The 24,083-nt window shown below is 40.1% G+C and overlaps 1 protein-coding gene across 1 annotated transcript; it reads left to right on the plus strand.

Annotated features, from left to right (window-relative positions):
• The first annotated feature begins 577 nt into the window (after positions 1–577).
• LOC144534192 (uncharacterized) lies at positions 578–23,575 on the plus strand. The gene is made up of 3 exons (XM_078275978.1): positions 578–846; positions 15,812–15,864; positions 21,598–23,575. Exons 2-3 carry the CDS (start codon positions 15,833–15,835, stop codon positions 22,304–22,306), a joined length of 741 nt encoding a protein of 246 aa, XP_078132104.1. The 5' UTR covers positions 578–846; positions 15,812–15,832; the 3' UTR covers positions 22,307–23,575.
• The last annotated feature ends 508 nt before the right edge of the window (positions 23,576–24,083 follow it).

The following is a 24,083-nucleotide window of genomic DNA, read 5'->3' on the forward strand; positions in this document are numbered from 1 at the left end:
TAGGCCAGATGGAGCTGATTACCTCCAGGATCTGTGCTAAACTAGGCTAGTGGTGGGTGCGCCAGACAGAGTTACGACACGCACGGAGATGAGAAGGGTATGTATGGACTTATCTAATAAGCTAAAGTCACAATAAGTCGGTGTGTTCCTTTAATGTGTACATCACTTTGATGTTACAGCTGGTAAAGTTGGGGCTTATTTCAACTGAATACTGGATATTTTACAGTAATCTATAATAATACATAATTTTGTATTAATAATCCAAATCTACAAAGTCACTAAAAGCTAAAGTTATCAAATAAATTTAGGAAAAAGTATAATATTTGCCCCTAAAAATGTAGTGGAGTAAAAGTATTTATAGTATAAAATGGAAAAACTCAAGTAAACTAATACCTCAAAAGTAGGCCTACAGTACATGAGTAAATTTACTTAGTTACATTTCACCATCATAAATATTGTAAATAATGTGGTTTTTGTCAGGTTTCACACGTTTTATTTTGATAGTTGTGACAGGAAACAGTTTTAGTTAACTGTGTGCAACTTGACAGTGGTCTACTAGTTTCCCAGGCTAACCAACCATCAGACGGCTGTTCAAACATGAGACATGACTGTGGAGTCACCGAAGGGGGGGGGGGGGAGAGAGACTCTTCTCCACAACAACTCAAACCAAAGGAAGGAAGGCATATCCAGCTCAAGCTGTTCAATGGAGCCACTACCTTTTTCACCTGTATTTCTAATTTCTACTCAATAATGGACCGGAAGAGAAACAACTTAAATGACAACTGAAGCTATCCGTGCATTTTTGATACCTGGGGCAAAGTGCCACACCTTCGCTTAGCGCAACAGGTAAGTTGAAACACCATTTGCTAGTGTTTATGGCTCTCTTCCATTAAAAAATAATGCTCTAAATTAACTTTAAAGAGTGTGCAAAGTGTTGTTGATGCGTTATTAAACCGCTGTGAGCACAGCTTCGACGGTTATTCACTGCAACAGGTGGACGTTGAGTAGTGATGTCAGCCATATGGCTTGTGCACCATATGAATAACAAAGATATACTACAATGGCGTCACGCTTATTATGTTAATTAAGATAGTTATGGGTAATGTATAATGTTAATATGGTGCCACAGTAAATAAGGATGGAAAGTAAAATACTGTTTAAGCTAGCTTTTGAGTGTAACGTAGTTTTTACGGACAATGGAGATGTGAGTGTACACCTGTTGCACACATTGACATACATATAACACGATGACATATGCTATAAACACAAACTATAAACAAGTGAATAGATACGTATGTATATAGGCTACAGGTAATGTATGAACCGTAGGTATAGGCATGGCCGTAAATTTAAAAAAAATAAAAAAATAAAAACAAGGTATCTTTTCATATTTTATTTATTAATTTAAGTGCTCCAATACTTTGTTTAATTTCCTGTATACAGGTCTACATGTTGTTTTAAGACCTTTTCCTCTTTACCTGAAATACAATTCTGGTAGAGAAATACTGACTTTTTAAAGCTTTTGTTAGCCTACAGATAGTGAAATTTAAAAATAAAGAATCACTGAAATCAGCCTGTAAAATACCCACCATGTGTACATTTTTAAAATCTTAATTTCTTTTTTCATTATTGATAGATTTCTTTATCAAAAAGTTTTATTTTATCAATCAGTTAATTCATTGTTTTGCCTCTAAAGTGTCTGAAAAAATACCGTAATAATTTCCCAGAGCCACCTTTTTGTACGACTAACCCAGTTATATTAAATTGTAATATTAACATTAACATTCATCTAAAACCGGAAAAAGAAACAATTCTCACATTCATAAAGCTGGAACCAGCAAATGTTTGCCATTTTTGCTTAAAAAGTGACTCAAACAAATACCTAATCACCAGAATAGTTGCCAAATAATGTTTGGTGCTATGTTATTCAATTACTTGAGTAATTGTTTTAGCTCTTGTAAAATGTAAATGTGCATCTGTGTAAAAACAAAACTAAAAACTGCACCTCTTTGTTTCAGTATGTCACACACAGTGCTGGAAATGTGACGTACTAAAGATAAAGTTTCCATTATACCCTGCACACACTGTACATGCAGGCAGGTGAAGTTAATAAGTGAATGGAGGGCTGTTATTGGGGACATTTGTTCTTTGTTTGGATGGAGTGGAGAGGTGGAGGAGGAGTGATGTGAATCAGTTAACCAGAACTCATGTACACGGCCTTGGGCTTTGTTTGCACATCTAACACGTAGCCCCACTAAACTCTGGGTCAAACAGCATACAAGCTTTATGCCTGAGCCCAAACTGGTCCTGTTTATCACCCTTAAACATGATGTTAACAGCTGTGTACGAGCAGCTATCATACATCGAGTGTCTCTTAAAACCCTTTGATGGTTTTCTGACCTGTGTTTTAGCTCCAGACAGGTTGGTTTTACAACATCCTGACAATGACTTACACAAGATGCTAAGTTTGGTAAATCCATTTTCTTGCCTTTAGTGACAGACTCCACCCATGTTGCAGCCTATTAGACAAAACAAGCCATTGAAAGTGTATGCAAATAATATTTGCCCATGGTCTAGTTTGCTTTGTACCAGGGCTGCTGTTGCAGGAAGACTCGACATGAAACAGGATGTAAACATGAAAATAGAGCTCAATGGTATTGTATGGGTAGCATTATTTTCAACCCATTAATAATGATATAATGTATTATACCTATTATATTTAACTTTGTTGGCCTTTGTAGTTATTAGAATCAGACCTGGATAATATATTGAAAGATATCATCCTTAAAACATAGAAACAGAGTGTTCTCACATAATGTTAATGATCAACTTAGGGTAGTTTACTTGCTTAAAGTACAATTCAAAGCTCCTGGGTCAGGAGGATCCACAGGGGTGGTGGGGTTGCTGGGTAATAAATTGGATGCTGGGTAATAGAGAGGAGACAGGACTTGTTTTCATCAGACTGCTGCCCAAAGCCATCTGAAAAGGATGTTTGGACACATCATATTACACAACACACACACACCTCGCTTGATGATATAATCTGAAATAAGAGGAGGTATTTTGACATTTCAGACACTTTTTATTGGACCAGCTGATCAATATCATGTCAATTGATTGACCTCCATAAATGCACATCGACTAGTTTGAATAGAACAACAGCAGTTGCATAAGTAGAAAGTTAAAATCAAAACAAAGCGTTCAAAAAAGAATGCTGTAGATTGATCTTTAACGAGGGCTGACTTTATATAAATTGGTCGCCATGACAACTCACCACGGATACACTTGCCTAATTACAACAGGCTTATTCAAATCAGACAGCTCTAGGTCAGCTTGTTAAGCACACGTGTCCAACACTCAGATCAAAAGTCTTATATTGAATTGATTTTTCCTTTCCTTCTGTTTGATAACAGATATTTAGGAGTGTTTCTTTGAGCCGCAATTGAGAAAGTTACACAATAGCGTCACTCGGATGAATAGCTTGAGCTCTTTTATGGGAAGCGTTATCAGGTGTGGAAGGTTATCTCATTTACTGTATATGCAGGTTATTAAAAGCTGGATAAAGCAGTGGGTTCTCACCCAGCACCAATTTTTTGTCATTACACAGACTTTAAAATTGTATATTGACATTTTTAAAAGCCTCAGAGCTGATAAGAGGCCTAAATCGACCGCCTTATCGAATGCTGCAGTTCTCTTTCAGCAGAGAAATGCAGAGGGTCACACCAGTCACTGACGACTACAAGGAAATCCGGTCAAATTGCTTTTTTTTTTCTTTTTTACTTTATGTTCATGAGCACATGTATGAGATACAAGCCAGTTGCAGCTTGATAAAATGGAATTGGTAGTAGATCAGCTTTAATGTAACAGCCGGAGAAGAGAAAGATACATCACAAAAACAAGGCTGCATGTTGAGATTAAATAAAGAATCATATTATTTGTAAATCAGATGCCATTCAGAATGTATTGATCAGTATCAGTAAACACAGATCTGATTAACCAACTGTGTGCATTTTAAATATTGATAAATCTTGTTGGTGGAAGTAGTACCGGTGTATTAGTGTAGTGTATTAGTATTACTGATCACTGATGGTAGGTGGTTCCTGTTCTTTAACGTCTTATATACAGACAGGTCACAAAAAGGTTTGACTCACTACTCCAAAATGTTACTTTCTAGCTAATTTTGTGGCTCTCGTGGCCGACAGCTGAACATTGCTCACAACAGCCAGCTAGGTGACAAATGTCTCTATATTGATGAGGACGGGAGGGTTGAATTGGTCGTCCTACACACATAGAATGCCAGGCAGACACACGCGCAAGCGGTTCCAGGAAAGTGGCTGCATGTGTCCATGATAAAGTGCGCAACATTGTTGTGTTCAGATACATTGCTTGTTGTAGGTCACCCGCCATAAATAGAAAAAACATTTTAAAATTTCTATTTATTATTATTGCTGTCTATTTGTTTTGGTACACTGCTTGTTGTAGGTCACCTGCATTTTGCCAGCTCTAGAGACCAACACACATGAAAGTAGAGCTTAGATCTGGCCCAAAAAATCAAGCCCGACGCAACCCGAACCCGTACACGTTGTGTCCGAGACCGGCCCGGCCCGACACATTAACTGGAATTATGAGCCCGAGCCCGATTACAACACTTTTTTAATACGTGGGCCGTTATAACTGACGTTCTCAACTACAATTCAGAGTTGTTTGAACTCAACGCTTTTCTCTGTGAGGGCTTGCTTCGTCCTCATGCTTGGAGAAGTAACAAAAGAGGATGTCTGTTCATCATCCAAGTCCCCGTTTTATTTGCTGTCATAGGCGAGCAGCGTGCTGCACTTAGCCTAATGGACTCGACAAAGCCGACACACATGTTGTCACTGCCCACGACTTGTTTAAAATGGTTCCATACCTCTGACTTTCCTCCAAACTTGCTCAAAAGGTAATTCTCCTGTTTTTCTTTTTTTCTTTACATCCTCAAGCTCCATGTTGCACTTAAGCTACGCCATACAGCCCAGCAGCCCCAGTGTGATGTGTACGAGAGGAGGAGACTCCACGCATGACACGTGTTGCATTTTGTAACTGTAGTCCAACTTGTGTAACTTTTTGGACACATTTGTTACTTTGGCCTAAATATAGCCTATATAGATAATATTTCTGATTATGGCATAGCTTTCTCCCCACCCAATTAGGCTAATAAAGTAATGATTAAAAAAAACACAAATGCTTGATCAAGGGCCCGGCCCGGCCCGGCCCTGCCCGAGGATAGTGGCGGAAAATAACGGCAATAACGGGCTCAAGCAGAGAATCTAAACTCTACATGAATGTGGATCTATTATGCTTTTCCGTATTTTCTGTCATATCTACAATGTTATAATGTCGGTTTATCATGTTTAACGTGGCCAAAACGAATAACGAGGTAAACGTATTTCAGAGAAATCCTCGTGAGCTGAAACGTTCAGATTTCCAACTGTTCTGAACGCTCCAGTTTCAACAGTTTTTTTTTACTCTCTCCGTGTCACGTAACACTTAGCCAGCCTTCTACGCAAGGGGGTAAGCGAGCATCTGGAAAGCGTACCTCCTATGGGGAGATTCTCAGGCTTACAAGCCATCACCTTCCGCTAGCATTCCATTGACTCCCATTCATTTTGGCGTCACTTTGACAGCGAATAACTTTACATCTGAAGCGTTTAAAGACTCTATTTGTCCATTGTTTATTTCTAAAGAAACACGACAATGTATAAAGGGCTCCATTACCTTGTATCTCACATTATGGCCCCATAGCAGCTGTTTTTGTAAAAATAGGCTAACGATTGTGTCATAACCACGCGACTTTCTGTTGCACAGTAGAGAAATTACCTTATAGTCAGGAGAAGCTTGCAGGCAATCGGGGGACGTGGAGGCATACAGTCAAGGGAGAAGCCCATAAAGAGTCCATGAAAGCATCGGAACAAAATATTTCAGCAACGTTTTGCTCCTGCTCCTACGCTCATTGACAGTTCGTACTCACGCTCTCCGTCTCTGCAAGATTCGGAATGATTGAGATTTCTCTTGGCGCAGCTACCAGAAGACTTACAAATTTCAGACAGGTTGCTCATGTCACATCTACGTTGTCAAGCTCAGTTTATACTCACCCATCACCGGAAAAGTGCTTCTAATTGACTTCACTGGTCTCCGTCGAAGTCTACGGTGTCGCTGTGTCTATTTCTTTTACTGCCTATGCTTCTATGGCACATAGGATTGGTCATCTGCTCCAGGCAGGAACTACTGGAGTGTTTTTTAAGCTGCGGTGTTAACATTGTCCTGTGTAGCTGCATGCTAATGGCAGTAAAAGATGTAATTACTCCTGAAACATTTACAGTTATGTAGTATTTGGTTTAAAAGCCTTTATCTCCGGTTTTTGACGGTAGAAAGTGCTGCTATATTCTATTAGTGTCCACTGCTAACAGTGTTGGGGAAGTTACTTTTAAAAAGTAGTGTTTGCTCGTTACTCGTTACTTCTTAAAAAAGTAATCCGTTACTTTACTTAGTTACCCCCTATGGAAAGTAACTTTTTACTTTACTCGTTACTTTTACGTTACTTTTAAAAGCAGTTAATTATACAGAAATCTTTGACCATAAAGCAATTCTCTGGTTTATTTAAGTGTCTGAAATACACTGCAGACTGGATTCTCTACTCACAGAGTGACGGCTGATTCATTATGAACGAGTCCAGCGTGGGTTGAATGCACATCAGCAGGTCATCGGCGTTACACGATGTTAGTGTATACTATGTAATGTCTGTATCGACTTGTACCGCTCGCGCAGTCACGATGGTCCGTGCATTGTCATAGACACATGCAGTCTCTTTTCTGGAAATCCTTGCGTGTCCGTGCAACCGACACAAGTCCACAGCGGTCCGCTGCACGTATGTATGAGGCCATCTCCACCGCATCCATCTGTCAACTTTGTGTCTGCCTGGCTCAGAGTGCCGTCTAGCAAAAATCCACGAAGCTTAAAACGCTCTCAATAGTTAGCGTTGGCTGCTTCTCGCTTGCCATGATTGCTCAGTCACATCCCGTGTGGCGCTAGTGAGCGCGCAGCTGAGAAGGCAGTGTCGCTGTCAAATCTGTCCCTGGGAAAAGTAACGTTGCGCCAAATTGAAAAAGGAACTACGTTTCATTACCAAATTTTCAGTAGTAGCGCGTTACACTACTTTTTATCTGAAAAAGTAGTTACGTTACACCCAACACTGACTGCTAATAACAATAATGTTAGCTGTGTGCTAACGCCAGATAGCTGTAATCTTGACGGCCAATGTTGGTCATTTCTCCCCAATTTCGGGTCACATTACGGTCAGAACATGTCCGGTTATGTTTAGTATTTGGTTTAGAAACCTTTATCTGCAATTTTTGACAGTAGAAAGTGCTGCTATTTTCTATTAGTGTCCACTGTTAACAACAGTAGCTTGGTGCTATGATACATCCCAAAAATAATCCTTACAATACTGTTTTTGCTTAGAAAATAACTTGGACCACAGTGGTTGATCAGTCTGGAGATGCAAGTAATACTTATTTTCATTAATGATTAATCTGCAGATTGTTTTCTCAATTAATGAACTAATCATTTTGTTTATAACATGTCAGAAAATGTCAGACAAAAAATGGCCTGTTACAATTTTCCTGAGCTGGAATATATGTCTTTAATGGCTTGTTTTGTCCAACCAACAGTCCAAAACATAATGACATTCAGTTCACATGTGCCTGATGATAAATAACCTTAAACGATTATATTGAAAATCTAAATAATTGCAGATTAATTTTCTAATGACTTATCGACTAACTCTAGATTGAACTAGAGAATGGGGAATCTGTAATTGACTGAATATTGGTTCAAACTTGACCTGCAGTTTTCCTTTTATCAAACCAGACATGCACATCCACTGTAGCAAAGAAAATTCCCGCTACATTGTCTTTGCAGATGTGTAGGGCTGGGTACCGAATTCAACACTTTTTAGACACCGACCGTACCGGAGTATCGAAAAATGCCTTCAATGTCATTCAGTACCCAATTTCAATACCTATTTCAATACCTAATGAGTAAATCTCATCAGTGTCAGTGATCCAATAAGCATTCAGCATGCTTCTACCAAGATTCAATAATGCTGGTGATTGGCTGTCTAAGGTTACACGTCGTAGAGACACGCAGGAAAAACTATGTTACACAGAGACGGCTCACATAGTAGGAGCTAAAAAAATAAATAAAAAGATTTATGCCGTAATATCTAATTTTGTAATTTATTTTTGTTTTAGAAAATTGGTATTGACAACAGTATCGTTTAGGAACCGGTATCGAAGTCACGCTATTGGTGTCGGTACCGGTATCGAACATTTTTTAACAATACCCAGCGCTACAGATGTGACAAATACACCGTAGATGAAGAAGAATATAAAGAACAATAAACAAAAACAACAGACATTCAGATGGATGGCAGAACATTTAGCCTACTTTTCCATCACCTCATCTCTCCCATGTCACCCACATGAACATGATCTCCCTTCTCACTGTACCTTCACTCACACAAAACACCAACACACAGTCTGACCGAGTAGGTGTCAAGCTTTAAATTATGAAATTATAACGTTACACACAGCTTACATAAGCAGAACAGATCTATCAGGTGACCGAGCTATGTAGCGACAGCAGTCTCTTGTCTGTGAAAGACTTGTCTCCTTTGTTTGAAGTTCACCAGAGACCCTCGAGAGAAATACTCATATCTACACTTCAGGCAACAACTCTCGGAATGTGCGTTCAATTACATCAGTAGATAAGAGAAGATGGATTTTTGTGATCTTTTAGCGAGCCTCTAACGTTATTCAAGCTCTCTGTTTTTGTCTCTTAGCCTTGTCTACCTGTATGTAGTTTTATAGTGTGCAGTGTTTATATCAGCAACTCAAACCCACAGTTATACAGAAATGGTTGTGGATAGATTTCAGTCGTCTAAGGGCACAACAAAAACAACGGGTGTCAGATATGTGACACTGAAGGAAAATTACCTTAAGGAGGTGACTGTTTGTTTGTGTTTCCAGGTGGTATGAGAGGCTGGAGATCAAATCACAACAGTTTTAAAGTCCTATTTATTTGTATTTTTGCATGTTAAAGACGCCCTGTGCTTTCTTGCAAACCAACAAAAGTTATGTTTACATTCAGTGCTTCTTATCAAAATGCATTGTTTGGATCCTTTTGTTTACATCCATGTTTATTAGCGTGCAGTCTTCTTCTTTACTGCCTTTCTTGACGCCTTGCTGCATTTCTTGACATTTTCCAGGAAGGAATGTGTTTGACATCAATACGCTTATTTACTTCATGGCAAAGAGTTAGATGACACTACTGATACTACTCTTATGTCTGTTTGCTCAATAAGAAGCTACAGCCAGGATTTAGCTCATCCTAACCAACCACTCCTCCCCCACACAATAACTCCTGTTTTCAAACAAAACTCTTAACAGGTAACATTTATTTCAACTGGACTCTTTCCAGAGAAAGAATTATTTTAAGCCTTATCTTTCCAGATGAAATTTTCCACCCGCAGCAATCGTTCGAAAATGGCTCTGACTGCCAGTTCCGAGGGTATCTCTTGGATTTTAAAACAGTCCACTTTTAGGTGACACTCTACAGCAATCTCACTTTTATTGAACCTGTTTCTCCAAGATGAAATGTTTCAATTCCCCTGGAGAAAACGCAGAAAGCGAAAAAGCCAAGCTGCCAGTGCGAAAATATCTCTCCCCTTCAGTAATCGTCCTCCAATCTTCCCTATCATAGAAAACAGGAGCAATATATTATATATTGAATGGCACATGGAGCAGATAAAGCACTGTTATTGCCGCCCAACAATGGCCAATATCTGAATGAATGATAGTCATTTGATGCACAGATTGAATCCTTGATCTCATTATGATTTTGGAAAGTCTCCAGGAGAAGAATATGATTGGTCTTTTAAATGTTGTGGTGTGAATGGGAGTTAGCTGCTGGTGGTTACTGTAAAGCCTGTAACCTCATTACTGACAGGTTTGCATGGCGCTCAGTTTCTCATGAGTCCTCTAAAATACCTAGGTATATACATACATACATACATACATACAGAGGTACATTCTGCCTTCCTTAACCTTATCCAACTTAGTCATTACTCATTACTTAAGGTCGCTTTATGCTTCTGCATCGAATCGATGGCGTACCCCCGCAGACCCCTCTGCATCTACGCCGGACCCTACGCCGTAGCCTGACGTGCACCTCTCGAAAAATGTAACTACACGGCGCAGCAACGCACGTCGCAGCAACGTACATCGCAGCGACACACGTCGCTCGGCCGTGGCTTGGTAGCGTTCCATTTCCTGGTTCTCCTTTTCCCTAAACAACATGAAATCAAGGAGAGGGTTAACTTTTCCTGCTAAAGATGTCTCACCTTGGTCAGAAAACACAGGGGAGACACTTTGTTTCTCTCACTATGACTCTAGAGTCGGTACTCGCTCCGAAGCTAATCACCGTCACTCTCTCACTTCTCCCCTCACACACTCCCCCCACACACACACATGCTGGCTCGACGCACACACCAGCGCACATAAATAATAAATATATATATATAATAAAGTATGAACACCAGGCCACTTACGTAGGCTACGGCTTAAAGCTCTTCGTGGAGCCTGCGCAGAACCATAAAACGGCCTTTAGTCATGACATAATGTGTAAGGTGCATTAATTAAAGTTTTAATGTAGCTCAATTAAATAAAGAAGCAATACAATATGCAGTGGTGGAAAATTTAGTTCAAGTTTTACTTCAGTAAAAGTACCAATTCAACCATATGTAGTTGTTTTGGATCAAAAATGTTATCTGTAAAATGAATACAATATTTCTGTTTACGTTGTAGTGGATTAGAAGCATAAAAATAGTATAAAAAAAGTACCTCAAAATGGGGCGCCCTGGAGGCCTAAGGGTTAAAAAGCCAATCATGCAATAATGTCCCGGGCTCGTGTCCAGGACCCATGTTTTATTCCTGTCATCACCCACTCGACTATCTGGTAAAGGCATAAAATGTCCCCAAAAATAACTATTTTAAAACGTGTCGGAAAATTGTACTTATTACTTAAGGAAATGCACTTTGTTACTTACAGCTACCCCACCCACCAGAGTATTGTTTTGGGTTGCGTTCGGGCACTTTGTTGAAACAGAGCTAGAACAATTACTTGATTATTTGATAATTATTGTTATTTTTCAAGCAAGAATGTCAAAGATTGCCCTTTTCCACCCCCTAAATCGTGAGATTTTGCTGCTTGTCTTTGTCTTATATGATAATACATTGAATATGTTTAGAATATGACTGTTGATCAGGCCAAGAAAGCGATTTAAAGACTTAATCTTGGGCTTTATGAAACTGTTGTGGGCATTTTTCTCTATAATCGATAATGAAAAGGAATTTTAGCTGTAGTCCTATACTGAAATAAAGCAAGACCATAGCTCCAGTACTCAGGTTCAAGACTCAGAGCCAGCTGCAATCAGCCAGGTTGGGTCTTGAAGATGCGGCCATGTTCGGATCTGACTTTTAGGACCACGGGGAACTCCTCAATACCAAAGATCAATATTAAAACACGCCACACTGGTTTTTCCACTTCTCTCTGTGTATCTATAGCTATTTACTCTGTAAACACAGTGTGACAAAGCTGCAGGTAGACACACTGGAGCCAGAACATACATCAGCCTGCCTTCTTAGTCATGTTTGTCTCGTCATTTCCTTTAAGCAGAGTTCTTAGGACTTGTCTTTAACTTTTAATGCTAGTGTCACTTAGTTATCAGTACAGTGACGTAACTAGCGACTCAGTCATGAGCCTGTGCTGCTTGGAGGTTGTTAGCTAAGATGGCACTGTGTCATCTCTGACTGTGAGCTGTTACTGCTGACCTAACACTACAATCACATTGTCAGCACTCGGGTAACCCAGAGACAGTTTTTGCCTTGCAAATTTGCAATCAACCTCCATGCTGATGCAAACCAGCTTTATCAGTCAGCCTGTCTGATGGTGTGTCCTCACTAGATGTTAGAAGTCAGCCCGAACACACCACAACATGCATATGCACCTTACATTTGACAATGAAATACACATTTCTGGTGGAAAGAAATGATAAAAAGTTACATAAACTCTGAACTCCTGCTTCATTGCCATGTCCAGTTTAATTGAACACAACCTTGTTTTCCAGCTTCAGCAAAAGCTTTTTCTATTCCCATGATTTGACACATGAGAGGGAAAGTCATGAGATTGACTGCAGGGGTAAATATTCTGGCAAAGATCATCTCGTGCCATTTTCTCTTGGACTCTTGTTGTTTTATTCTCATGTTATTTCTTTGCAGTGATCTTGACAGTGTTATTAATAAACATGTTTTAGTGTTATCAGCCAAAAAGAAATAGCAGTTTATGTATAACGCCTATACTTGTGTGTTGTATGTAGAACAAATAGTTTCTATGCAGATTTAATATTTTTGAGAAATATAAATTATTTTAGATGCCATATCTTAGTGCTACTGTTGGAAGTTTTTGTTTGTACACATTTTGTAGCCTCCCTAGCTACAGCTAAGAAAGAAACAAATGCCATGCACCATTTAAAGGCAGTCAGGAGGGTCTAGTTTGAACTGTGTATAGTTGTTCAGTAATGACATTCTAATTAAAATCAAGTTAAAGTCCTTTAAATTGAAGCATGTCTATAGCTTTCATATGATCATATTTGATCATTTTATAAAGAAAAATGTGGAGTGATATTTCTTAATTGTCTCAGAGTTTATCAGAGTTTTTATCTGTAATGAAAATATGGTGCCATGAAGGAAGTAAACCTATTCATACTCATAACTAATTCATGACAATTCAGTCAGAGATAGTTATGTCTAAAGGGTTTAGGACCATTTATTGCAACAAATGGATATGCAGTCGTACTTGGCAGAGCAGGCTCTGAGCTTGAGGATGTTTCCCAAACAAATCCAAGTAGCCTGCAAGCCCATTAAAACACCCCCGAGGGTATGGAAAGCAGAAAGCAGCAGACACGTACCACTGAGATATGGAATATACATAATGCACAAGGCACGAAGCACCACAACAAGAAAACAAGAGTAGGAGGAAGCTGGTGGCAATGGAGGAAGAAATCAGCATCAGAGGATTGAGAGTTGGAGCTTGTCAGATGATGATTGGCCTGCTTGAATGTGACTAGTAATTGTAAAAGTCAGCTGATAGTGACTTAGTCTGGCAATAATACAACGCTCCATTTATGTGATATTTCTTGGTGTCCGCTGGAAAATGACCTCCTCTCTTGCCCCCCCTCTTGGACGATAAGGTACACTTCAGCTGGGTGGGTGCTTGCCAGGGCAACAGTGTGTAAAACAGGGTCCTCTATTTGAAGCACATCGTGTTGACTGACCACTGGTGCTCTGAATTACACTTGTCATGATACACCCTCTTGGCTTTTTCAGAAATAGATGTGACTGTGTTGGAGGTCCCAGTGTGAAAATGCAGATGAATGTGTGGTGGGGATTGTTTCAGCTCGGTTACAGTCAAGTCCACCTCAAATCACAAGAGATTGTTTCTATGGAGGAGAAAGAGAGAAGAGAGGACACTCAAAGACAAGAGGATTGTTCTCAGATTTGTTATGTGTCCGAGCTGCATCTTCAGCGACTACACCCACCTCTAGTAGGGGGGATAATTAGACGCCTTGGGATAGCAAAGTCATGCTCTGCTGCTTTTGCACAAATAATACCGCCTTTGTAAAAAAAAAAAAAAAAGTGGCCCGGTCATGATGGTCCTGTTCACAGCATTGGATTGATAGCCTTGTATTTCAGCTTGTAATATTATATACCTCAGCAGGCCCTCTTGACATGTTTCTGTTTTTTTTTAATGCTAACATGATGAGTACTGAACATCGAGAGTATATTTGTTGTTCCCATATTTCCATACCAATCCCCCAAGCGGAGCCCACCTGGACCTCTTAGCTCATTCCCTCCAGGACTTTGCACAAAGATATATGAAGTCCCACCGCATAGCTGAAGCCTGTCACATTCTTGTTGCCTGGCCTTACTTTGTCTTGAAATTTTACAGGACTAATGGATACAAATGCAGAAGAAAACTAATGATTACAGGAGCTATTGCACATAGTACACATCTTTTTGGCTGGAGGGTTCCTATATTTTTCGTATTGTCAACAAATCTCAGAAAAAGGCCAAAATCAACAATTAATTTATCCTACTAACAAGTATTGGCTTTGTTGCTAAAGCTTGATTTATCTTTTCAGGCATTTGTGGTAAGCCTTAATGGTACATGCTCTACGTGGTGAGCTACTGGAGCGCCCCAAGCCCGACATATCTTAATCAGATATGCGGACCTCCATCCTGATTTAAAACGGCATTCAACAATGGAGCATTGAGTGCAAAAGAAAGTTACAAATACATGTCAAAGAACATAATGCTCCTGTTCCTCAAACCATGAAAAAACCTGCTAAAAATGACGTGAGCAATATATATTTCTTCCCTGAAAGCAGTAATTATAACATTAGAATGAATGTAATGTTGTTATGATTAATTATCTACAGTTCTGTTAAAGATCAAGCTTTATTCAGTGTGTGGCAAAAACAGCATTACATTCCCAGGAAGTAATCATTTTAAAATCCTAGAAAAACCTTCAACCCTTCTTCCTGCTATGCTAAATACTCACTAGAGCACCAAATGTGTATTATTCCGCCGCTGAAAATAGTCCCCACCACGGTGTTTACTCCTGTTTGAGCTACATTTGGTAAAAACTACAGTGCCCAGGTGTTTGAAGTAATTATTTACTACTTTTATAAAGCGAAACAATGTATTTGTGACTAGTTTTTAAATATTTATTTTACATCCTCAATAGGCAATGGGCTTGCTTAGAGAAGTTAAAAAGTCATAAGAGACCAACCAACACATGGTTTGTTCGTGGAATTTGTTGTCAAAAATAAACATATAGAATAACACCAGACTTATCCTTTTAAAGAAATCTAGTTCCTTATTCGCCTTTATTATCATTTGTAATGACATTAAGCTCAAACTTATTGTACTTTACCCATTCTGTTCAAAGATTCAACCAAAGGTAATGGCAGCAGGGTCAGAGAGTTAAGGTTAAGAATAGAAATGGTTCGTCCGTGTCATGGGCACACATCCTTTCTAATATTTCACAAAGAGACACTGTGTCCTCTGTCTTTGTCGCTCTCTCTTTCTCCTTCGCTCCCAGACAAACCCATTCAAGACTCAGTGATTAATTATTTACACAGGCAATGAAATGCCAAAGCCTAAAGAAACACACCACCAGGAGAGAAAAGGTCACTCCCATCCTGCAAGTAGATACACGCTCACACACACACACACACACACACAACAGTGATGGATGGCAATAGCATCTTTATCGGTGCTTCAGGCAGACAGAGTTTTCATCCTCGTGTCCAAACACCGTCGAGACCAAGGGCAAAGCCAAAACTTGACTGATGAGATGGAATCTTGAGAGAGCCCTCATTTTAAAACCACTCACTTGTCAGAGGTGGCGAACTGTCTGATCAATAGCAGTATCGGACACTGTCGAAGTGTGTGTGTGTGTGTGTGTGTGTGTGTGTGTGTGTGTAACTGTAACTGTAACCTTTCCTTGATTGGTGAGCTCAGACATTGAAAACGATATGTGCATGATTTTAAGGAAGTTCTAGATTTTGTCTGTGCTGTTTAGTCGAAGGGTGTCTGTGTGATTAAAGTTTAATGTGTGATTCAACTTTAATGTCTTTGTTAATGTCCCTCCACAGCTCCACAAAACAGCTGGCCAAATGGGGTGCCAATGCTGCAGGATGATAAAAAGGTGAGTCATTACTACCTCTTCTTGTGAGTTTTCGGGATCCTTCTCGTGAATGTTGTCAGGACACAATATTACAATCACTTGTCTTTCCATCGGTATCTAGCCAGTTTTGGTTTTATGTTTCAAACCTGTGAGATATATGACTCAGGGTTTTTTTTGTTTACCTCAAGACATGTTGAGGTGAATGGAATTTAATTTGTGGTACTTACAATGTTGAAAGAAAATCTATAAATAAAATATACTAAAAGATTCAACAGCTACATCACTTTCTAGAAACACTGTCCCTGCCATTCTGTGTAATTCACAGACCTTAGTGTCAACAGATTTCATTGATTTCTTTCTACTGAAGAAATAGTAAGTAATGTGCTTTTGTAATTTGAAACTGACCCTTTAATAATCTTACTTTTTTGTTAATCAGTTAGTTGTTTAGTCTCTAAAATGCCCCTATCCTTAGAAAGTCACCCAAATTTCTTTTTTTAACAGTTATCAGTCCGGTTCTAGAAGACCCTACAACTGTGAAAAAAAGTCGTAAAAACGTCGGGAAAAAAGTGTTTTTTTCAAGGTTGACGGGAAGACAACACAAGGGTTAAAATGTAATTTGTCCAATACTTTAGTTTATGGCAAAATACCTGCAAAACCTAACATTCCCATCAGCCTCAGCTGTATTACATGTTAGCATGCTTACAGGCTAAACTAAATTGGTGAACATGGTAAATATAACTGCTCGTCAGCATTTTAGCATTGTCACTGAAAGCATGTTAGCATGCTGAGGTTAGCATTTAGCTCAAAGTATGGCTGTAGACTGTAAAAATCTTTTCTGTCTGTCAACTACCTGATCAACCAACTAGTTCCAGTCCACCTCCTCAGTAACAACCTCTCACTGTAGAGTTACTTATCTGCATGTCCACAGTGACAATTCAAATGTCTCCTTACCCACATAATGATTTCTTGTCTTGTTTCATGCAGATAGTGAGAGGTCCATTTATAATATGTCTGCACTCTCAGCGTCACGTGGGCTCTTTGTGCAAACTGTGAGTCAATATGCCAATAGCCATCACCCTTGGAAACTGTATTTCTTTGCAGGGCTGTCTATTCATTAAACGCCTACAAGGCTCAGCATCATTGTGCTTCTTGAGGTGAACACGGAGACAGCACAGGGCCGGGAAACAAGATTCTGATTGCAGATTAATGAAAGGGCACGCTGTGATTCGCATACCAGAGCCGTAATCCCCCTCCACACTTTTATTTCTTTCCCATGTCAAAGACACACATGTGAATGCGAACACACACACACACACACACACCTCCCTAATTGTCTGGAGTGTCACATTTCTGGACTTAGTGGTGTTTGGAATTTGGCAGGGTGGGCCTGTAGGTTAATGGGTCAACAGTGCGGCCTCAGTAGGCTGACGTTGCATTTCTTTTATTTTGAAAACTGGTTAAAAAAAATTTAATTAAAAGGTATACTGTACACATGTGGGGAAATCTGAATTGTTTTCTTACTTATTTACAAGGACTCTGGCACATGATCAGAAGTTCATTTTAGCTTTCTCCAAATACCAGGTATATTTCATTGAAATGGAAATTAAGATTTAAGGGTTCATTATGCTTCAAATTAACTAGTTTGTACAAAACGTGTGGATTGAACTCATCTAAATGCAAAAGTATTTATACCTGAGCCACTTGGCAACACTTGAAGGCAGGGCAAAGAGCCTGTCCCCCAACTAATGCAGAAGTCCCATTCTAATATTGAGTATTTTTTAACAAAAGCAGATTGTACCACAAAATTAAAAAAATATTTCTGTGAAATTTATTCTTATAATTATTATATAATATAATTATTATTATTTATTTTTTTAAGATTATTTTTTGGGGCTTTTCCCTTTATTTGATAGTGTCAGTGATTGGACAGGAAAGGGGGAGAGAAGGAGAGGGGATGACATGCAGCAAAGGGCCGCAGGTCTGATTCGAACCAGGGCCGCTGCAAAGGACTCAGCCCACATGGGGCACACGCTCTCACTGGGTGAGCTAGAGGCCGCCCCGTAATTATTCTTTTTTAACTTGATTAGAAATAAAACATTCATAGTTACTTTACACTTTACACTTTTTAGCTTTGCCACTTTAGGGTGGAAATTTCCATTCACTTAAGAGGACAAGCTGTGTGCTCGCAATTAGGATGTTCATCACAGGTTTAATGGTGTTGGCGGCATAAAATCCATAGGTACCACTGCACTCTGCATTACATTTTAAACCAATATAATCATCTTAAATGTGTGTAGCACAAGAAGTGAGTTTGTATTTTTCTCACACACTGAAGGGGTGGCTAATCATTGTATTAGCTCGAAGGAATCTGCTCCTGTAACATAATCATTATTTGACTTAACATGATGCAGTAAACAGCATCTCATCTGGTGCACCATCACAGTTAAAACATATGCAAATGTTTAACAAACAAAACGCCACCAAAAGGGAATCCCGACTGAGAGGGGAAAATAGGAACTCCCCAGAATCAATCTACTCACTGTATATGCAAAAATACTCTGATACTCTAACTGTAATGTAGATAAGGGGTAGATGCTCAGTCTAGGTGCTAGTTATAGGGTTATCACTAAGTTCACGCAGGTGTGTCGGCCAGAACACCACTTAAGGCCAAATATCTCACGAATAAATAAATGAAGAGCTGAGAGATGCTCTTTTTCCGTTTATTTCTTCCTGGTTCCTTTGTGTACGTTTGAGTGTGAGTGTGGTTTTCTTCTCATTTACGCACACTCTGAAGAAATATGCTGCTCACAACTACAGTCCAACTGACCGACTAACTATCTTACTGCTTATTAACTGTGTGACATCAGCTATAATATACCAACCAGCACGCGCTTTGGCTACCCTATTACAAGCACTGAATAAACGAGAGTAAACGTGAAACACAAACATGGTCAACTGCACTAAACAACAGCAACACCAACACAACTTTGGGGCCTTTTCTACACTAACACTGGGGAGCTGCTGCTTTGTCTCTGTCTGTATGACATTTTAAGCTTGGAGAAATTTGCTTTAGGTCCGATAACCACATAAACACACACATTTCTTACATAGACATACAATTGGTCTTTACATGGTCTTTACATTTTTATTCAATGTATCCACAAATTTGACATGTTGTCTGCCTTTAGTGTCTGTTTTGTCGCCACCATAAAAACAAAAACAGAAAATTGCAGCAACACAGTGTGTGTGTGTGTGTGTGTGTGTGTGTGTGTGTGTGTGTGTTTGTGTTTTCTGAAAGCAAGCCTCAAATTTCACCTTGGCACAGCAGCGGCGCTGCCCAGGAGCAAAATAAATGGAAGACATTCATTTTCTCAGCTTTCCACTGTGAGGGGAGACAGACGGAAGGATGCAGGGTGAGAGAGAGAGAGAGAGAGAGAGAGAGAGAGAGAGAGAGGTGCTTAAGTCAAAGGATGAGCATGTTAGCTTGTGACTATAAAAATGTGTAGGCGGGGGAGGTTATTGTGTGTCTGCTTACCAGGAGGGGATTTATAATTAAAAAAAATATTGAATATATCAATATATCTGAAAGTTTTAAATCTCAGGACTTCTTGTTAAGAACATGAATACTGAACAGTGTGAAGTAAAAACCAAAAGGGGGTTGAGATTAAAAACAGAGCGAGCACAAAAAAGAAGAGTGAAGAGGACAAGTTAAGACGATAGATGGAATAAAGCTTTAAGGAAAGCGCTCATATCAAGGAGAAGTCAAGTGCAAAGGCATAGTAGATTTGTGAGCTGCAAATACAGTGATGCTGAAAGAGAGACAGGGAGGAGGTTTGTGTCAAGGCACCTGGCGAGGTGTGAGATGGAGGGAGCTCTATTGGGGTTGCGAGGCTCGGAGGGTGGAGGAAAAAACAAATAAAAGGACGAAACATGAGGCTCTCACAGCAGGTGATGTCTGACAGCCTGTTACACTGTCCACACAATAAAGCCCCCCTGCCAACACTCCTAATACCTGTCGAGGTGTGTGTATGTGTCATCTTGTGCTTATATGCCCTTGTAAGAAAATCCTCCAGAAAGAGGTATCAGGCAGTCATTAAAGCCTACAAGGAACTATTTAAGGTGTAGAGCTTAAATGAGCATTAATTAGTCTCAGACCTTTATCGATCTCGACCATCCTACGAGGAATTGGGACATCGACGGATCTCTTTGAAAGAGAATACGGCGGTCTGTAATTTACACAATAGACTCAGCAGAAGAGTGAGCAGGGATTCAAAAGACACATCTAACATCACATTGATGCTAAATTATTTATCAGTGCTGCTTAATGTGATTGAAAATGAAAATGAAAGTGAAGAGAGTGACAATAGCCCCTTCGCATTCAACTTTTGTCACTCATTTCAATGAGCTGAACTATGTGGCATAACTAGAGCTCATTATTTTTTGAAAAACAAAATGTTCATTTATTTGTGTTTATTATCATTTGTTGTTGTTATTTTGGTCTTAGACAGACTCTGCACGTAATCAGCTGCCCGTTTCTCTCTATAATCAGAAGTATATCTGAGCTGGTATCACAAGAAGACCATACACTTGTAATGTATGCTGATTAGTGTCTTTTCACAGCAGGAAACAGCTAATTTTGTGGTGCACATTAAATCAAGGTGAAAATCTATGAGCCTAAGGATCGAATCCAGGATCATAAGATCGAATTGTGGTCCCCAGTTTGGTAACCACTGACCTAGTATCATTAGCCTCTACCGTACAAAAAACTAGGGTTATTGTTATTAGGCTGAATAAGATAGTCTTCTTTAATTGGAATATATATATATAATATGTTTATTTTCCAGAGTTAGCTAGATCAGAAGATTGATAGAAGATTGGGGGGAGGTTGATCATGCACAAAAATACAAAGCATGCAAGAATTGGATATTCATGGATAGTGCCGCTCAGCCAGCAATGCCAAAACACTTATTTATGCACTTCAATATTCAATGGGAAATAATGTAAACTCCACTACATGGCCCCTGAAAGGACCGTCATCTGGCGGTGCTTGTAGCCGGCTCGCAGTCACCTATTGGCGCCCGCTGGTAGCGTACCGGTAGGTAACCGGAGCTGCAGCGGCTAAATACAACCAGCAACTGCTGCTCAGATTTTATCGTTATATCACACTATACTGTTCACGTTACATCACTTTCTTTTAACCCTAACCCTTAAAATACTTCTATTTTAGGTAGGCTATATAATATTGTCTATTGGTGAAGTAGCATTGATCACTTTGAGGGGTGGATACATTTTGTCCCCACCGCGGATGAAAAGAATTCAGCAGAGGCAGGGATATATAGACCAAAAAGGGAGAAATTCCACGAACAGTTTGAACCAGATTTGGAGAAGATTGCAGTCAGAGGCCTGCGTCCCTGTCATCTTTTCTCCGCTCCTTCCGATAACTGTCTGCATAATATATCTGACATTCACACGAGCAGTGCAAACATTACCACAGCCACGGCAAGATGCAGTGTAAACATGAAGCGCAGACGAGACAGTGGCATTTAGAAAGGTGCACTGCCTGCACAATGAGGTATCCTTGTTACCGTCGGTGTACGTGAGTGTGTGTGTTTTCATCGATCGTCGCGGGAACATCTGACTCCTGGAGCCCACTCAGACGCACAGACGCTGATCCAGGAAGTCAAATGGGGCAGTCAAATGTAACTCTGACCCTTCCTGTCTTTGTAACACCCCTTCCATCTGTCTCCCTCACAGCTACATCTATGACCCCTCTGTGGCGGTGGATGTGAGGAAGACCGACTCTGCAGCCAACTCCCTCTACCAGCCCCAACACCATCCCGGCAGCGACCAGCTCCACGGCCTCAACCAGCAGAAGCAGGGCTTCAACAACCTGGGTTACAGCAAGTCCAACGACAGCACACTGAAACTAGAGGTGGACAACAACCACGTTAACTACGTCAAGCACGCTGCCCCTGCGAAGGAGCTGCTCCGGCAGGGGAGCACACCACTTGCAGACGGAGGCCTGTACATCATCCAGCCAGAGGCTCTGGGTCCGAGATGGGTCAATCAGGAAAAAGGCCCGATCCAGGTGCCCATTTACCCCAACATACAAGACAAGTACGAAAACCAGAGGAGCTATGGCCAGCGGGGACGTGGCAGCGAAAGCCTGTCAGCAGATGAGATAGACGAGGGCGTGGGAGGGACGCCGGAGCCCCCGTTCGACACGGGGGACGAGGGTAGCGCCCTGTCGGTGGACGTCCACACCAGCACCACCAGCCTTTCCTCGGCCGACACCAGGGATGAGCTCACACTGCCAAAGAATCTGGATGTTTCCACCGTCGAGAGTGGGATATCGGGGATGAAGAGCGAGGACGAGGAGGAGGTGCACAGCGTTACGGACTCAATGGTGGCTGAGGCTCTCGCTGCTTTGGAGGCCGCCACCGCCGGGGAGGACTGTGAGTGACAGACCCCTGCGCTGCCTCTCGCTTATCACCAAATAAGACCTGAATGTGACTTGATGGAGCGTTCAAACCCACTTTGTGTTTTTATCAAAGAGCATGGAACGAATGAAGGAAAACTCTCCCTACAAAAATAAATAGAGATTTATTTTTTGAACTCAAAATCTTGGATATTTTTTTATTGTGGTTATACTGACAGAAGATAATGTCTGCCTTGTGAATGAGGCAACTTTTCCAATACCACAAATGAATGGATGTTTTGAATCAAGTGTATTTAACACTCCACAGTCCTAATGAGCCTGCGTGCTCACTCACTGCTTTGCCATGTTCATACTGCCCTTGTTAGAAATTAGAAAAAAACCAACATGTTGCCTCTATCACATTTTGGCTCATTTTTGGAGCACAGCTTTGATAATTGCTAGCATAGAGTCAATATGTCCTTTGTAAACAGTCTTTGCCATAGCTTGCTTACTCTTCAGGAACCTCGCCCTCGTTTCACTGAGCAGCGAAAGACTAAAGGTCATTTTTTATACCTATTGTTTTGTCTCTATCTCTTGTTATTTATATCTTCACTTGTCATCCTTTTTTGATTTTTTTGTGAGAAGAAAGTGGAAGTTGTTGGAGAGAGGACAAGGAAGCGGTTCTTATTTATAACTTATTGCGTCATCATTGATTTCATCAATATTGTATCTACTTGGAAATTTAGGAAAATTAGTTTACACACTGTTCTTACATCATCAGACACATGTACACTGACAACTCTCTTCTTTCTTTCGTCAATCACAAAAATTGAACTTGTTGCACAACATTATAGTGTGAGACCATATCTGAAGATCTATTCACATTTAAAATATTCTGCAGGTTACCAAAGCGTGAAATAGAAAATAGCCACATGTACATTTCACTCACTTCGCCTTAGTTTTTCAACTTTAGCTGAACTTTGAATTACTGAATTACTGGTGAATAAACCACAAAGGGTCCATCAATTCACCCTACTAGCTCTGTTTTTTTTAATATATTTTATAAGTCAGGCTTTGTGTTTTTAGTCTGGCCAGTGACATTAGTTCAATCCGAAGCTCGCATATGTGCCTAATAATGAACTAACTGAGGCTAGTGGTGCAGAGGAAAGAGTGTGAAGAGTGTGTTAAAGCTTAATGAGCTGTTGAGAATAATTACGTTGTTTTCTTTCACCGCATCTCACCTTTTCACTCGTTTGCCTGCCAAATCATTTCTACTTATTATATATGTATTGTAAAATAAAGGAATGTACTTTGGCCTGTGAGGTACTTTGTGTAGCATACGTATGGTTGAAAATGTGAGAGAATAGATATTATGGATATACAGAAGAAATAGTGACTGGTATTAGCTAGGCAGCTAACACTAGGCCTGGAGGAGGATACGCTACTTTTAAAAGACTTTAACCTTTTTCCATTTTTGTCTTCATTGGAGACCTGAAGATTGGTTTTGATGTTGCTGTACTTTTTTTTGGGCCTAATTAGTAAATCTCTGGTAATTTTCTCTGTTAGCCTAGTAAGCTAGTGGTTAGCCAGACTGTAAATCGTTTTAGCTTTTTATCATAGACTGCATAAAGTAATGGACAAAGCTTCTGGGTCTGAAAAGTGAAACTAATGTGTGAGTGGCTTAAACCTGCATTCTATCTCATTTTCAGCAGGGGTTGACTCCACTGGTTCCAAAAAAATGAAAATCGGCAACTTTCCCTCGTTATCATTTAGCTTAGCGCAGCGCTATGAAAACCATAGATAACACTGGCTTGGCCTTATC

Source organism: Sander vitreus, chromosome 19 (assembly GCF_031162955.1).
Source record: "Sander vitreus isolate 19-12246 chromosome 19, sanVit1, whole genome shotgun sequence".
Taxonomy (NCBI): Eukaryota; Metazoa; Chordata; class Actinopteri; order Perciformes; family Percidae; genus Sander; species Sander vitreus.

What these genes read in the sequence shown, in the direction of transcription:
- LOC144534192 (XM_078275978.1), top strand. Translation starts at nt 15,833, where the DNA reads ATGGGGTGCCAATGCTGCAGGATGATAAAAAG. An exon ending in TGCTGCAGGATGATAAAAAG is followed by an intron (nt 15,865 to 21,597) that starts GTGAGTCATTAC and finishes TCTCCCTCACAG; the next exon opens with CTACATCTATGACCCCTCTG.